The sequence below is a fragment of the Lichenostomus cassidix genome, chromosome 7, assembly GCF_008360975.1.
Source record: "Lichenostomus cassidix isolate B80296 chromosome 7, HeHo_3.0, whole genome shotgun sequence".
Lineage (NCBI taxonomy): Eukaryota > Metazoa > Chordata > Aves > Passeriformes > Meliphagidae > Lichenostomus > Lichenostomus cassidix.
The window spans coordinates 16243746-16261530 of NC_139488.1; the positions used below are offsets into that span (position 1 = coordinate 16243746).

A 17785-nucleotide genomic window follows, 5' to 3' on the forward strand; every position below is an offset into this window, starting at 1 on the left:
AAACTGGAAGTGTAAATTTGCGAGTTGCATATGAAGAGAACTTAGTTAAGTTGTGCTTTCTTAAAAAACTTCTATTTGTTAATAATCATTGAAGACTATTGATACATTAAGTTCTTTAGAAGTTATAAATTTAATTACATGTCCAAGGTGTAAAAATTGAGTGATTTAATAAAATTGTAAGCTAAAGAGCAGAAGAGGAATTTTCAACTATTGTGGGTTGAAAAATCATACAGCTTTCCTAGTGGACTAAGAAATATGGCCACGTATATTAAGTAGATGGAATTATTTTGTTACTCTAGCACACACAGTAAAATATATAATAATATAATGGAAAATAATTTTGATACAATTGGTGTCTTCTAGGTCTTCATCCTCCAGGCCCTCCTTTGGCAAGACCTGTTCTTCCTCGAGAAAGAGGAGTTGTGGATAGAGTTATTGAATATTTGGTTGGCGATGGTCCTCAGAACAGGTAAAGTGTTCTTTAGGAAATACCAAAACACTAAGAGGAAAGGAAACTTCTTAACCTTTTTGTTTAAGCCAGACATGTCAAGGTTAAAATAATTTCAAATGAACTTGTCCAAAATCTTCATAATTGAGAAATGGCTCTTTCTCAATGTTTCACTTAAAATATCTTCGCAGGCAAACTGGTAATATTTGGACAAAACCAACGTCTGTTCTGGGTGGTACTAGGCATGTGATACAAAGGAAAATCTGTGCACAAGTGGGTGAATGACTTAGATTTTGAACTAAAAAAAATGCAATTGATTGCCTCAGCATTTCAACTATATGTCTGTTATAAATGCCTTTCAAATTGCCGTCAGAACTGTCCAGACATATCAGAGCTTAACATATGAACTATGGTTACTTTTCAGATTAATTGTATTCTAACGAAATAGAAACTTAATTTGGAAGTTATTTTCTGACACTGATGATATTAAAAATATGTTGAACTGTGAAGTTTAAAGTGTAGCTAAGAATATTTCACTGTGGTTAAAACAACTTCAAAAAGTATTATTTAACGTACAGATTTAGTTTGCTTTCAAGGGTAATAATTTCACTGTGGAAATCACCTTTTAGAGGAAAAGATCTAAGGTATTAGTCAATATGTAAGGTAAAATACACTTTCCTTCAATGTGTTTTACTTAAAGTTGTGTAATTATGTATTATCCATGTTTTCTAGGTATGCCCTTATATGTCAGCAATGTTTTTCTCACAATGGTATGGCTTTGAAGGAGGAGTTTGAATACGTAGGTAAGAGCTAATCTTTTTTTTACACTCTATTACTTGGCTTATGTTTCATAACTAACATGCATCATACTTTATTTTGGTTGCATCTAAATACTTAGCTGACATTGTGAAGTACCACTTCATGTGGGAATATTTTTTGGTAACTTATTACTCTGTATCTTAAGATTTATTTCAAGACTCAGAGAAGTACTTTAGTGCGACCTTCAGGTCATGGATTTTATGTGTAGAAAACTATTCAGTAGAAATAAGCTTCCTCCAATACATCCCTGAACATTGCTACTGGCTATGAATGGTTCTCAAAAGGGTTTTATGTTGAGAAACTATCTGACATTAAAGTGTGCCTCTTTTACCAGAACTTAAACTAAATTTTCCTTTGGCAAGAAGATCTTGGGGACGTATTGGAAAAAGAGTGGGAACAAGCCCTAGGGGCCTATACGTGAATTTATGGCTGACAATAACTTAAGACAGACACAGCTCTTTATTGAACACAGATGTTGTATTTTGCCTGCTTTCTACCACAAGTGTAAGCTTGATGCTTAAGAAACTAGAGATTCTTAGATAAATCTTCTATTTCATTTTGTTTTGTTTAATTTTATGAGTAAATGTACTGCACTGTAAGAATAAGCTAAATGTTTCCTAAGAAACCAAAGATATTTAGTCTATGTGCCATCTGAATTCATGGGAGTTCACAACTCAACTGTACCAGAAATTGCCACTTCCCCCCTTGTCTCAGTGAGAGCGGGGAGGACAAAAATAGTTTATTTAAGTATTAAATGGTATCCAGTACTTTTGCAAAACGAAACTGCCTTTTCTTAATTAAGCACCACTGGAGCAGAACGCTCCTCAAAAAGTGGAATGAGACATACCTTGTGGAATTCCTAATATCTCCCTTACTCAGAGTGTGAGGAAAGTGGCATCTTAAGGGGAAGGAAAAAAACCATTCTGCTAACCTAATTCTTTTGTAAGAAAGAATAGAACAACACCATATGGCAACATCTGGTGCTACTGAATTGCGTTTTGTTCATTGTGATCAAATCTTTCACAGTGTTGGGTAGTACTCAATACAGCAGAGCTGAAAGCAAACAGGTTTGTAAAAAGCAAATGTCTGCTGAATTAAAAAAGGACCTGTGTAGAACAGCTTATGGAAATTTGGTGGAGATACTCTCAGGTACTGATAGTCACTCAGTATAACTCTGTTTTTAGCATTTTGGACTGTCAGAATATATGTAGGAATAAAGGTGAAATGTGATGTTAATTAGTGAGGCTGCTTACTGGGTGTGCTTTGTGTAGCATTTAGGTGTGCCTACTGCTTCTTCCTGAATCCTGCAAGAAAAACTAGACCTCAAGCTCCACGACTTCCAGACTTCAGTTTTGAAAAAAGGCAACCTCCAGAACTGCGATCTGGGACTGAACCTCCAGAGCCTAGAGAGAGAGAGCCCCAGGAGACTCAACAGACAAAAGGTATGTACTAATCTCATGAAGCCTGTTGTTTTTTAAATGTCTAATGAAATTTCCCGTCATCTAACTCTCTGTTGAGCTAAGTTTTCTTCTAAGAATACTCAAGCTGAAATACTCAAACATAACTCCAGCAGGGTTCCTGGCAAGGTGATCAGTGACCAAAGTCTGTCAGTGTTTGAGGCATTTGGACAATGCCCTTAACATGCTTTAGCTTTTGATCAATCCCCAATTGGTTAGGCAGTTGGTCTGGATGATTGTTGTTGGTCCAGTCCAACTGAAATAGTACAGTTTATTCTGACTTTGTAGTAAGTGCTGTTTATGTATTTTTTCAGTTCTTATCTCTGCTCCTAGCTTAGGTTGTTGATAATAGCATCTTCCTTCTTGTATGCTAAATTTTCTTCATATTAGTCTTTATCTTGTGCAAATGGTGGCGTAACAATCTTTTTCACTCTAATGTCACTGACAAATAGATAAAAAATAGCACTGTAAATTACAGAAATAGTTAAGCAGGGAGTGTATCCCAAAGTAGTTAACTTTCACTGTGTTTGGCAGGTCATTTAGTTGAGGTGTGTTGGAATTTCTGCCTTTGTTCCTTTTGCTCTTTTCCTCAGGGCAGGAAAATCTAGTAAAACTGCCTTGTTTAATTTCAGGTAGTTCAAAGACAAATTGTCAATTTTAATTTAACATGGTTCCTTTTGAGACATTTTATAGTCTGCAGATACAGTAGGCATCTGGTATACAGCCAACAGGAAGATGCAGTGTTTTAAAAGACTCCAGAAATCATAATTTCAAACCAGAGGATCTCCAGTTAGATGTACTGTTGAGTGCTTGATGGGACTTTATGTTCCTTTAAGCAGGGATCCTGGGGGAAAGCTATCAGATAGTGTGCAGCCCTGAGGTTCGGGCTAGAAACACACCAGCTGTGGAAAACTGTCAGAGTGTAATCGAATGCTTCTGCTGGATTATTTTTAACAGGGAATACAAGATAACACTGGGCTTTACTTTCTGGTGTGAGAAGGCTGCACAAAACAAGTAGGGAAGTCATATCTAATGGTGGCTGTCTGTGGGCATGGCCTCATGAGAGTGCATTGTTGTGAAAATGTGGTTTCTTTTTCTGTGCCATAGTGTGCTCTTACTTCAGTGAAAGTGCTGTTACTGGCATGAAAGTAAGACTGAAATCAAATGAGTGAAACTAAGACAATGAAAGTGTCTCATTTGCCCTTATAGAATAATCTTTTTAGTGAGTGGAGGGTAGAATAGTAGCTTCTTGGCTACTTTTGAACTTAAATGATTCTCACAGGAAAAGACATGCTTTGTTACTGGGATCTTTAAAAGTGTGCTTGTTTTCCTCTGACTCAAATGAAGAGGTCCTTAAAGAAGGATGCTCAGCTCTTGGAGGCATGTGCCTCAAGGGCTTCTGAGTATTTTCTACTACTGCAGATTTTTAGAGAGAGGCAAGGAGAGATGTTTACTAATTAATCTGGTATTATTGCAAGAAGTTATTATCAAACTATGCCTATAATGGGTCTGAGCTGCTGAGTCAGTCTATAAATGTTGTAAAATGTGTAAAATCTGAAGAATTAGTGTTGGATTGCTGCTAAGCACTTCAGATATAGGAGTGAAAACTGAGAACTTGGTTTTCTTGGAAGCAGAATTTTATCAAGCATTTCAGTAGAAAAATAGGATGGATTTGTTGCAGTAAATGTGATTTTACCAATTTACCTTTAATAATAAAAGTTACTTGGTTTTTTCTGATGTGGTTTTGTGTTAATGTGCTGCTTTGTTTGAAAACAGCAGGAAAAGAAACAATTGTGAGCTTCATTGCCCAGTTCTCTTTTCCTGATAGGAAGTATATGGTGAAATTTTTCAGAAGAGGCATAAGAAATAAGTGGTGAACACTTTTAGTTTTCTAGGTTAAATAGCTGATCTTTTCTGAATATTTAACCTCCAAGATGATACAAACAATTCTATTTTGATAATTGCTAAGCAGCCAGAAATAGAGTATGTCTTAGTATTTTACATAACTAATATCCGAGAAATGTCTTGTTGATGTAGAGGAGGCCAGTGCCTGTGTGTGACTTGCCACAAAGGAATCTCTTCTGAATGAGAAAATATTTTCAGCAAATCACTTTTTCCATCAGAACTGTAATATGAAACCTAACTGCTTACACACAGTTGGATTTTATTAGTAAATGAACATATTCCTTGATTGTAAGTTTAAGGTATGAAGCTATCATTGAGGTAGAGCTCTGGGGAAGGCTTTTGTTCACCACAGTAAAATAGCTGCTGTCCTAGCAGAATAGAGAGTATCTTCACTTACAGATGTAGACAAACTTTAACATCAGGAAACCAACTTCACCACAATGTTGACAACCCAGGGGATTACAACTCTTATCTGTAATTCATTTAAACCACAGCTATATAGCTCAAAGACACAGCAAAATAATGTGATACAGAAATGCTATAAATATTTTTTACCAGTCAGCTACTTTGACTAATGAGTAGAGCATGGAGCTGAATCCTTTTTTCAGTTGTGTGCTCATGTAGTGACAAGCATGCTACATGCAACTCTTGTGGATAAGAGATCTGAAGAATGCTTATGGGGAGTGCTGTTGGCACTGAACTTTGGAATTTTTTTTAAACCTCTGGAAATATGGAGTCATCAGCTGTCAGTCTGGTGCAGATTACTGGCACAAACATCATACTTCCTTATTCATCAGATTAACTTGGGAAATTTTAGTACCAGAGTGAAGCAATACACTTCAGCTATTTTCTTACCTTTTCCATAAATGGTTTGATTTTGATTCCCCCTTCCCCCCCACTCCCCCAAAGGCTAGCTGGTACTCTTATGTACTTTTCTTAAATGTATTAATGTTTGGATCATATTGAAAGAGCCAAAAGCTCTTTAGCCTCTTGATTAATTTTGCATTGCCTTTGTTTAGTACTGTTATACTGTATTCTTGATTCAGGTTTAGCATTTAGCAATATTTTGAAACAATAAAAAAAATTGACTGCTTTAGTGTTTTGTGTTGAATGTCTGGTGCTGATAATGAGAGGTTCTCATTAGATGTCTTTGAACTTCAGACTTCACCACAGTGTTCAGCACTTCGTGGACTGTTTTATGTGGTGTGTCTGTATTTGTATGGAATTCCTTGACCATCTTGCTCAAATATTTTTATGATGATTTAATACTCTGTCACTTGTAAGCATTCTTGGAATACAGCAACTGCTAGTATGTTTGAAAGGGTTTCCATTATAAGGGCAGGTGCAGAAACTTGGCTTGTTGTTCAACAGAAGGGTTCACAGTAATGCTCTCTGCCAGGAATAATGCCATTTTGAGTGTGTGCTCACTGTGAGTTCTGCCGCAAGTGGAGCTTGGCTTTGGGCAGGTGTTACAAGGAAAGCAGAAACTTCTTCTAGGAATAAAAGGGATGGAAGACAAAGGACTAGGAAATGAGCTTGACTGTGCACATCAGAATGATCTGAGTTCAGTGCTATTTTTAAAAAAAAAAACCAAAACTCCCCACCTGGACTGGAGGCATTTTCTGTTTCAGAGATTTGACTTGCCTTTTTAACAAACATGCTATACTTCATAGGACAGCATGAACCTGCTGTATTTTAGCTAAGCCATTGTTTCTTTTCAAATACATGAGTTTCTGCATGCTGTGCTCTTTGCCTAGTTCAGCTAATATGTCTGGAACTCAATGATTCCTCAAGCAGACATAGGTCAGCTCACCTTGAGTTTAATGGCGTGTAAGCAAATTAATTTGATTTAAAAATGTATTATGTTTCCAATCAACCACAGAGCTGTTTTGCTGAACAACAGAAGTTGCCTTTTTGGTGGGTTGTAAAGGGTAGAGGGAATATTATGCTATTGTCTGACTTTTTTCAAAGGCTTCACAATAGCTTTCTGTGATATCAAAGCCATTAACAGATTACTGTGAGATGCATGTTCTTCTTGAAAATCTGTCTTAAAGGGGAAGTGTAGTGGTGAAGAATACTTGTCCCAAAGGTCTTGAAAGCACAAGCAGCTATATTTTAGAGCAATTATACCATTTTTGTGAATTCCCACATAAGAGACATATTCTACTTAATTTGATAGTGATGCAGTATTGTGATTTCACTGGTTAGTCAGTGAAATACTCTCTGCAACAAGAGGAGGGGTGGCTGACTTGCTTACCATGTGAAGTACATGTCTTCTCTAAGTACTGAGCATTAACCAGGAGTGTTGGGGTTAAAAACGTGCTGTAGCCAGGAGCAGGTTTTTAAGGTTGCATTGTTGCAGCTCTTAAATATGCAGCAAGCATTGGGCTGTGTTTGCTGTTAAGATCATGAAGCAGAAGGTGAAGCTACATTCTTTGGTTAAGTCATGGGTTAACTATTACTTATCAAGGACACTTAAATTTTCTTTTGTCGTCTTTTTAAGTTTGTAGTCAGAGCCTTCACTTGTTAGCTACTGTTCTTACAATGACTTTAATCATGCAGTATTGAAATCAGGTTGACTTTAGGCAAACTTTCCATTAATTGCTGTGTTTAAAATGGAATCACTATATATTTTTAATGAAGGCTGATCATGTTTATGGTTGGAGTTAGCATCACTTACTCTGATTGCCCTGACTGCTCATTTAAAGGGCCTGCTCTTTAGTTTCTTGTAACTTTGTCAGACTTAATTATGAGACCAAAATTTCCCATGCAAATTTATAGTTCTGTATATTCTGGAGAGTTTCAAGAGCTTCAATAAGTTTAATCAAGAATAGAGTGAAGGGAAAAGTAATTTAATACCTGACAATTTTTGCTTAAATAAGCAGTGTCTCCATACCTTTTAGTAGAATATAAAAATGGAAGCACCATCCTGTTCCTTTGAATGTAGTTAGAATATGCATTTCATCATCATTAGAAGGTTCCACTGGTGGCTGTGATTGTCCCTGGGGCTTACCTCAAAGATGTTGTAGATGCTTGGCATCCTTCTGATGAGACTGAGCAAATAGTCTCTTTACCTCTGTCAGACTAAGAACGAGTCACTTCTGCAGAGTGCTAAGCATTCAGTTGAGGACTGCAGGACTGAAACTGTAAATAGGTGATGGTTGGGCTATGCTACAAATGAGTTGAGAGGGCATGGAGCTGCCTCTTCCTTGCATCCCATACTTTGACTCTAGCCAGAGGAGCAGCAGTAAAGGAGTGTTACTCAAGTGTGGAGGGATTGGAGCAGGAAAATGTACAAACTTATTCATAGAATTTGAGGCTGAAGAAAAAATGCAGAGATGAGACAGAAAGAAAACTGACAGTTGGGGGATAAAGATTGAACACAGAGAGAGATGGGATCAAGATGGAAATTGAAGAGCAGGAAGGGAGTGTGGGATGTCCTGCAAAGTAACTGGGAACATTAATTTGCTTGGGCAGAAATAGCGGGGGGTTGAAAAACTTCAGAATAAGAAGCCAGGGCATGTGTTAAGCAGCTGTGGTTGAGAAAGCAGGGAAAGAAGCTGAATCAGGAGGTGAGTCAGCTGCAAACTTGATAAAATGAAAGATCAAGTCTGAGAAAAAATGGAGAGCCTGGGAGCTGCTTTGAGAAGTCTGAAATGAAGCCTGGAATTAGCTAGGAGGATCTTTGTATGGGAAGAGGGGTCTCAGGTTCTTGGTGACAAATGGCATTCGCACAAGGTCTGCAGGACAGGGATGTGCAGCAGCTCCTCTAGTCAGTCATGGGCCAAGAAGTCAGGGCAATGGTTCTAAAATTTTCAGCTCTGCTTGAATTCTGTATCAGCCTGAAGCAGTCTGATTACTTTCAGACACCCAACATGATTTGACCAACAGGAACACGTGGCACTTGACTGAAACTATTTAGGGCTGGTATTGGGACCAGTACTGCTTGATATCTTTGTCAGGAACATGGACGGTGGGATTGAGCACACCTTCAGCCAGTTTGCTGATGGCACCAAGCTGTGTGGTGCAGTTGACACTCTGGAGGGAAGGGATTTCTTTCAGAGGAACCTTGAGAAGCTTGAGAGGTGGGTCTGTGAACCTCATGAAGTTCAGCAAGGCCAAGTCCAGGGTCCTGCATCTGGATCAGAGCAATCCCAAGCACAAGTACAGGCTGAGCAGAGAATGAATTGAGAGCAGCCCTGAGGAGAAGGACGTGGGGATGTTAGTTGGCAAGAATCTCTACAAGAGCTGGCAATGTGTCCTTGCAGCCCTGAAAGCCAACCATGTCCTGGGTTGTAAAAAAAGCATTGTGGCCAGCTGAATAAGGGAGATGATTCTTTCTCCCTTCTACTCTGCTCTTGTGAGACCCCACTTGGAGAGCTGTGTCCAGCTTTGGGGGCCTGACCTGGTTTCAGCTGAGATAGTTGATTTTTTTTTCTTAGTAGCTGGTACAGTACTTTGTTTTGACTTTAGTACAAGAATAACATTGATAACACATGAATGCTTTGGTTATTGCTAAGTAGTGCTTATTTTAACTCAAGGACTTCTTGGTATCTCATGCTTTGCCAGCATGAAGTGCACAAGGAGCTGGGGGTGCACAGCCAGGATAGGTCAAAGGGATATTCCATAGCACAGAATGTCAAGGACAGTGTGTAAACTGGGAGTTGGATGTGAGAGGCTGAACACCGCTGGGGGATAGGCTGGGCCTCAATCAGCAGGTGGGGAGCCATAGTATTTGGCATCACTTGTGCTAAATTTTTTTTCCTTTCTCTTTCCCCACCCCCCTGCTTAGATACAGTTATTTTTGTTGTAGTTGTTGTTATATTAATTTGTTGAAATATTAAGCTGCTCTAATTCTAACTCAGGTGTTTAACTTTTTTTTTGTGATTCTCCTCCCCATTCCAGCAGGGTGGCAGGAGGGTGGACAGGGAGTAAGCAAGTGTTTGGTGTGCAGCCCACTTGCAGACTGGATTAAACTATAACAGGCCCCTGACATAGGAAGGACATTCTCTTTTTGGAGCTAGTCTGGAGGAGGGCCACACACATGGTCAGAGGGCTGGAGCGCCTGTCCTGTGATGACAGGCTGTGAGGGTTGGGGCTGTACAGCCTGGAAAAGAGAAGGCTTTGGGGACACCATAGAGCAGCCTTCCAGGATCTAAAGGGGCCTCAAGAAAGCTGGAGAGGGACTTTATACAAGGGCGTGTAGTGATAGGACAAGCTGGAATGGATATGAGCTGGAAGAATAGGTTTAGCTTAGATACTGGGAAGGAATTTTTCACTCTGAAGAGAGATAGGACACTGTAACAGGCTGCCCAGAGAAGCTGTGGCTGCCCCATCTCTGGAAATTTTCAAGGCTGGGTTGGATTGGGCTTTGAGCAACTTGGTCTAGGGGAAGGTTGGAACTAGATGATCTTTAAGGTCACTTCTAACCCAAACCATTCTGTGATTCTAAGGAGTTAGAAACATTTGATAAAGCTAACATTTTTGAGCTGTAACTTTGCATCAGTTTTGCAAACTGATTGCCTTCACAGTATGCATTAATACTGTATGGTTTTGACTAATACTAGTCCATAAATCAACTGCCATCAGTAATACCATTCTGCAGTACCTTTGTGTCATTTAGTGCAGCATTGAGTTCAGTTTTTAAGTGCTCATGCTTACCTCAAAATATGACTCCTACTTCTCATATGCTACTGAAGTCTTGTTGTGAAGCTGGAATTTACTTCTTGAGAGGCAGTACTTACAATAAGTGTTTTTGATTTTAAAAATTTGCATGTTTGTCAAAGAAACTCCCATCCCAGATGGAGTAAGTATACTCCTGTGCAACCTTCTTACACTACCCCGGGGAATACAGAATACATAGTAGCTGTCATTGGCTGGTTTGATATATTTGTTTGGTTTTCTGTTTGTTTTTTTTTCTTCTGGTTATCAGACTTCTTATAAAAGAACTACTATAAAAGTAGTTTCCATCACGTAGAATCTTTTAATTTGTGTACAGATTGAACCCTTATAAAAAAAGTTAAACAGTTGGTGAAACTGACCTTACCAAGCACAAAGAAACTGAATTACCATCATGTGTTTCTAATGTCTCACATTAGCGACTGAGCTTAGAAAATTTTCGTTGAAGGTAAACATATGCAAATTATATATAATATTTTCTTAGTGAGAGCTAAACTCTTTTCCATAGTATTTTCTTTTGTTTTCTTAAATTTTAGTTGTTTTACCTGTGACTGTCTTAGAAAAATCAAATAGTTTTTACGAGTTGAGAACATCGTGCAGTTACTAGTCAAAACCTGTATGTGACTGCAAAATGTTTCATTTGCTTTTCAAGAATATTAGCTGCCTCTTAATTTCTGGAAATGGCTATATCGTCATTTTTCTTTTCACAGAATCTGAAGATGATGTGGCCCAGATCGCTGAGACAAATGAGACAGATGATCAAGCACCAAGTTCTGAGCATCTAAATAATAAGCTGGCTGAAGAAGTTGAAAAAAAAGAAGCAGAAAACATTTCAACAACTGAAGAGACTATTTCAGAGTCTACTTCAGCTGAACAAAGTGAAGAATCTTTAATAAAAGCAGAATAAAGTACTTCAAGTGCCTTCTGTAGCTAGTTTTTAGCTTTGTTCATGCCTGTTGTTACTATTCAGGTGAGCTTTCTTTTTAATGGTACAACTTACAAATCTTGCTTGGGCTTAAACTGCCTCAACTGCCACAGTGTGTCAAAGCTATGTGTAAAAGTGGGTATTGTAAATTAAGCATGTCTCTTTAAGTTAACACATAGAATGTGTAGTTGGTTGAAGTCTAACAGTTGTAGCCCTTGTTTAGTTTGCATATTTAAAAGCTTCAAAGTACAAGCTTTGCTAAGGGTGACTTACAATTTGACACCTCTTTAGCTGTCACACATAAAGAGCAATTACTGATGGCAACTGACCTAGTAAGTTTGGCATAGTGAACTTAAGATACTTTTAATGCTGCCCTGTTAAAATGAATTGAGTACATGTTTAATGCACAGATGTTTACAAGCTAAAGTGTCATCTGACATTTGACTTAAGTGTATGGAAGTGTCATTGCAGTGGTGTTAATATTATTCATTGTCTAACTTTTTGACAGAATTCAGTTAAATGGCACTGGGATAAATGGCATCTCCTTTGGTGTTTGCATTGCAGATGAACCAGAGGCACCTACATGCAAAACTGTTTTGTGTTTACATAAAATATAGAAAGTCTCTGCACTTGATTGTACTTGAATACAAAGCACTATTTATACCTGTACAATAATGACAAGATATAAGTGAATTTTGTGCCTTTGTGTATTTTGTTAAAGGAAAATAAAGACATCTAGCAGCAATACTTGCTTTGTGATTCCTAAAACTGAAGAGAATTTATGTTCTGCTGTATGCAGCTATTCTACAGTTACTTTGTGCAAGTTCAGAAGGAATGTGCCACCTTAAAAGGAGCATATCTATATGTGGCCAAGGTGGCTTTGATAGACTAGAAATAGATCCTTGATGAAAAGGGGAAGCGCATGTGCATTTGCCAAAAGGCTTTTCTAACTGTACCTAAAGCTTGTTGATACTATTTAATACTACATTTGCAATGAATATTTGCTGCTGGATTACTGAAAATGTAATTTATTTTTATTGCATTGCTTTTTAAGATAAGGACACTTGTTACACATTTCCTGTTAAATAGAGCAGCTGGGATCCTGGATTAGAACTTTTCTGGTGTCTGGGAGGTACCTAAGTCAATCAGATTGTTTTAGAAATAAATGCTGACCGTGTGTAACTTTGTTGGTTTAGTAATACTTCTGATAAAAGTTTTATTTTGTGCCGTGTTGTATACCTCACTACAGGAGAGGGGAAATTTCAAAAACATTTTTAATCTATTGTCTTGGTTCCAAAGGAAAATGGTTTTTACACTGTAAAGATGACAAACCTATGAAGTCTTAGTAGCTTAAGAATCCTCTACAAGAATATCATGTTTCTAAATGTGACCAACTTTAGTAGCCATGCCTTTATACATTACATAATTATTACATGAACAGCAATGATTAATTTTCTTTTTCAAATACTTGCTGTATTTTCTGATTCTTTGGGGATAGTTTAGAAGCTCAGCCTTGCATCAGTCAGAATCAAGACTGGTCTGTATTTAGATTAAGGAGGATTTTTTTTTCTTCTTCACTATCTAAATTGCAATTCATATTTCAATTAGTAGTCTTAATAGAATGTAGGCATGTGATTAAAGGAGTACACATAGCTGTTTGTCTATTCTTATGTAAACAATTAGCAAATAATAATTTTGTGTGTGACTATCTTAGTTGGGAATGCAAAGAAAGCAGTCCCTTTTCCAAACATGTCTTACAGTATTAGAAAAGTACAGGTACAAAGTGATAGGGGAATTAATTTTTTAATACTTTTAGAGAATATATTTTAGATTACAGAACTTATTTAAAATGGAAATTTTGCCTGAAAGGTGCCAAATCTTACTTATTATTTTGTAAATTGTTATTCTCTACACTGCATTTTGTACCTCCCTGATTTATCTGTTAAAGGCTTGTTTCTTTGGAGAGAAAAAAATCACAGACCATGTGAGTAATTCAGCAAAGTAAATTGTTGGATGTACTTACATTATAAGTGCTAAAATTTGACATCCTGATCTCTCATATGGGATATGAAGGCAAGAACTACTATCAATTCAGAACTTAAGGTTACTCTAGGCAGAGATATTATTTCCTTTTAAAAATATGCATCCAAAGTGTCTGGTCTTTTGTAGAGTGATTTAGGTCCTTTTCAGGACAAGCAGTGGCTGAGCTGTAATGCATGTAATGTCTATAGAATTGTCTGAGAAAACTGCTGATACTGGATTTATATATTAAAAATGTTTTCATTAGCCTGGGATGTGTATTTTCACATGTCCTGCTTTTGCCAAATAAACTGATGCTTCTTAGGATTTTGGGAATATGAACTGTTTTTGAAAAAGGAGACTCAGTGTTTGAAATGGGGTGGGGTGTTGTTATTTCTCCCAAGATTCTTGAATGTTGACATGAACAACTTTCCACAGAGGTGATTGGTACTTTGTTTAAAATATCACTGAAGGATCAAGTAGAGACAGTCAACCTGACGTGAAAAGAAATACTTTTTAGAATGTGAAAACCTGCTTGTGACCTAAAAAACCCTGTAACTTTAGAGCACAGAAAGATGAAGTCTGTTTTAAGTGCATGATAGAATTTTCATGAAATACTTTCATACTTTAAAAAATGTCCAAGCAGTCATTTCCATTAACTGCTTCAGAAGGCTTGAAGATTGTTAAGAATGCCCTAGAATTTTGGTAGAGAAAAACCTATTTTTAACTTTCTGATTTTTCAGGGTTTTAAAGCAGCTCTAATAAATGAGGGTACAGGGTTAATTAATCTGTGGGTGAATTCAGGCTCATGATGATGTGTATGATAGTTATAGACTGAGCTTTTCTCAATTTACAGTAAGCATTCCCATGTTACTCCTGCCAAGTGTGGGTGCCCCAGCCCTGAAAGCAATATGAGAAGAGGATTCTGTTTCTGCAGCAGTTGCTTCTTGGCTTCTGTGTACTGTAAGTGTGGCAATAGTAAAAGGCACCTGTCCAACTGGAATTGAATCGAAATCCAGAAATACCTGTAAATGAGCAGTAGCCACACTTAGTCATGTCTTTGTAACACGAAAAAACCTTGGAAGTAGGAGTATGTTAGACAAAAAAAGGACAGCAATTACCAGTCACATTTAATCATGTTGCAGTTTGACTCTTAAGGATGAGGAAAGTAGAGGGAAAAGAATAAAGGAATACTGTGGGTCTGTGTTTTGTTGTCTTCTGACTTCTTGGCATGTACTTGAATCTCAGTTTTTTCAAAAGTATTGAGATTTCTCACAGGACCAGGCTTCTAAGATGTTATAGAACTTTCTTTTTGTGGCCATGATGAATAGCAAACTTGAGTTGGGTAGTAAAGTTACACTTAGCAAGCTTGTTGGTGCTGTGGTTTTTTTTTTACTGTAATATTGTGAATAATTGCAGAGATTTCCTTTTATCAAACATAGTTTATAAATTAGGGAGGAATTATCTGGCCTGTGTAAAAACTGCCACAAAAAACAAATGAATGTTCTAGTTGAGAATAAATTGAAATGAGGTGGTCAAATTTAAGTTTTACTTAGAAGTCAGCAGAATAGGGTTAAAAAAGGCGATGGTATTTGAAATTCTAATACTTCAAGAGGAGAACATGATTGCCCTTGGACGTTTTTGCAGAATTAAAACATTTAGTGGAATCTTGGTGTGATGATTTCTCAAGAAATCTGTTTAGCCTCCATACAGGAAAAAGAAGCTCCCAAGGAATGGCAAAGTTGATGCAGAAGCTGATGTTTTGGGAATGGTCCAGAGGTTATCAAAAGCGACTAGGGTGTGTATGATTGCTTTGAAGTCAAGGAGATTGAGTCCCATGTGTTGCATGAGTAGAAACCGAGGAAGGAATTAGAAGAATGACAGAGTGAAACACACTGGGGGGAGGGGTAATAGTTTTTTCATTTAGAGCAAAGTCTTAAGAGATAAAGGTGAGCTTGAAGAGATTTTTCAGAAAATCTAGTAGGGTTTGGCTGTTACGACGACGGTACATAACTTGGGTTAATATTATGTTCTTATGTCAGAAATAAAAAGGATGCAATTGACAAATCATATTGGAGAAGTTTGTTTGCTTTTGAGAGTTAATTCCAGAATATGCGTATGACAATCACTTGGTAGAAAAGAAGCTGTCTAGCTATTATGAGAGATTTATAACCTTTTTAACCTTCAAAGGCTGGGAGAAACACTTCTTTGTTGGTACATGGTTCTGAACTTAGCAATGTTTGTGCACTTGTGGATTTGTGGTGCTGGAGGAGTGAGTAGGCTAGAAGTAACTTTCATTATTCAATAGCTAAGTCTGCTGTTAAAAACTTCGAGTCTTAATATTCATAAGTCTAAACACATTCAGTACAAGAGTACTGTATGTAAAGCAAGTTTTAAATAAGCTGCTTCTCCTTATTTATTCTGCTTCTGGAGTGAGGTTTTATTAGGTCTTTTCCAGTGAGGAAGACTGTTCACAGGGTAAGGAATCTCCTGTCTGCCAACGTTGCATAGAACAATAACCTTGAAGACTCATTTTGTATCTTTGGCAAATAATCATTTGACCAGTTCCCTGAGTATTCTCAAGGAAAATCTTTAGGCCTTCATTTCATTCCATGTCTTATGGACTGTTTTTTCTTTTGTTTTTTTTTCCCCCCTAATATCTCTTAAGAGATTCTTTCCTGTCCAGTCACATGGTTAAAAGTTAATGCTTCAGATTTCAGCATCTCATATTTCAGTTCCCTTCCAGAATTGGGAAATGGCAACCCTGTCCAGGTTTCTGATGTAGTGAGCCTCTGAAGGAGACTGTACAGAAAACATATCCCTAATACGAGCTAATTTAGAAAAAGGCTGTAGATACATCAAGTGTATAAACATTAGGAGGAGAGTAAGTTTTCCAGGAGTAAAGGCTGGAAGTTTGAAAGTTCCTAATAATTTGGACAAATAGGCTTCCAGGAGGCATTAGATTTAAAATGAAGTTGGAGAATGAGAGGGCAATGAAAGGTTGCTCTATGACCAGTGGATTGTGTTTGACTGATGGCTTGTGCTTTCGTATTATTGCTTAAGAATGCATTTAATGGCAGTATATGGGTGACAGATTTTTGGCAGTAGTCAGAAAGTTTTAATTCACTGACAGGAAAATGTGTGTGAAATGATTACTGGTCTATGGCAGTGCTCCTCTCATCCATGGTGTGGTCTTTAGGTGGAATTCCTATGTCTCAGGTTTTCAGAGGGTGATGAAGGCAAGGAATTACAGCTGATGGGGGCTGACTGGCATAGGGCTGTTGGCTCCAGGTCCTGGTGTGTAACACCAAAGCTTCTGTCCGGGGACAAACTGTTAACTTGTATCAGAAATGCATCCTAATTGAGAGTGTCTGGTGGTCTGAAATTCAGTGTACTTCATGCCTTGTGTTCTGGGTGTTTGGAGAAAAAGGATGGCACGTGAGTAGGTGGGAATTTCTTAGCACTAGGTTTTTACTAGAGGTTCGTTTACATAGCAAATAGAATAAGCTCTAATAGTGTTTGACAATAGGAACTGCTACCCACCAGCATTTAAAAAAATAATAAATTGAGTTGTCCCTTACGATTGCGATTCTCAAAGAATTTGACTTCACCATTGCTTTTGATTTGTGGACCTCTCTGGGGTCTTGTCAGGTCACATTCAATCTTTTCTCTGAAAGAATAACGATTCTGTGATTCTATGAAGAATAAGACCTAGAGAGGTATATGATAGGCAGGATAGTGAGAAGGGCTTTAAAATGAAATGTATTGATTATACAATAATTTGTTCCCAAATCATGGGGTTTTGAGATTAAAGCAAACACTTCAAAGATTCTCAATAGGTTATTTAACTTTGCAACAATGAAAAATCTAAAGCACTGTATCATAATATAACTTTCAAGGTTGCATAAAATCAATTTGATCATGACTTAATTTTTTGGTTAGAAGGGGGTGTCCTGACCAAGTCTTGTAATACTGGTTATTTTTCACAGTAGTCACTGTGGGAATAAACCTATTTCAGGGCTGCCACTGTATGTACATAGCATTGTACTGCTAGGATTTTCAGTAAACAATTACTAATGTTTTTCAGAAGGGCTTCATAAGCCTTTGCCACTGTGAAATCATGTATTCTCCTTTTGTTGTGTGACATAAATAACTTGAAAAAGGGAGAGTACAACTGCCAGAGAGGAATACATGCAGCGAAATCCCGAGATAATCAGATATAGGAGAAAATAAGGGGTGCAGTTACTGGAGAGCTGACAGTTTTGGGTGTCCAATTTGTAAATTCAAAGTCATCTCGAAGTTTGTAACTTATATTAAAATAATAATTCTTTCTCTCTTTCTTTCTCTATTTTGCTGCCTCAGTGAAAAGAGAGAAGCTGGATTTGTAGAAAACTCAAGCAACAAAGACCTTCTAGCTCTTCTCAAGTGGTCTGCCCTCTAATTCCTTGCATCACTTCAAGGAGCTCTACTCAGTTGACGAAACTTAATTTTGACTTGTTCAGCCCTCAAAAACATTTTACAAAACCACCAAGA

General features: G+C 37.5%; 1 protein-coding gene across 2 annotated transcripts in view; it reads left to right on the forward strand.

Annotated features, from left to right (window-relative positions):
- Positions 1-12415, forward strand: part of LNPK (lunapark, ER junction formation factor) — a 43985-nt gene extending 31570 nt beyond the window's left edge. For both annotated transcript variants that reach the window (XM_085066394.1, XM_085066393.1), the window contains exons 10-13: positions 364-469; positions 1181-1251; positions 2539-2709; positions 11019-12415. In XM_085066394.1, coding sequence (XP_084922520.1) covers positions 364-469; positions 1181-1251; positions 2539-2709; positions 11019-11215 — 545 coding nt within the window. In that variant the 3' untranslated portion in view covers positions 11216-12415. The remainder of the gene's footprint in view (positions 1-363; positions 470-1180; positions 1252-2538; positions 2710-11018) is intronic.
- Positions 12416-17785: the final 5370 nt, after the last annotated feature.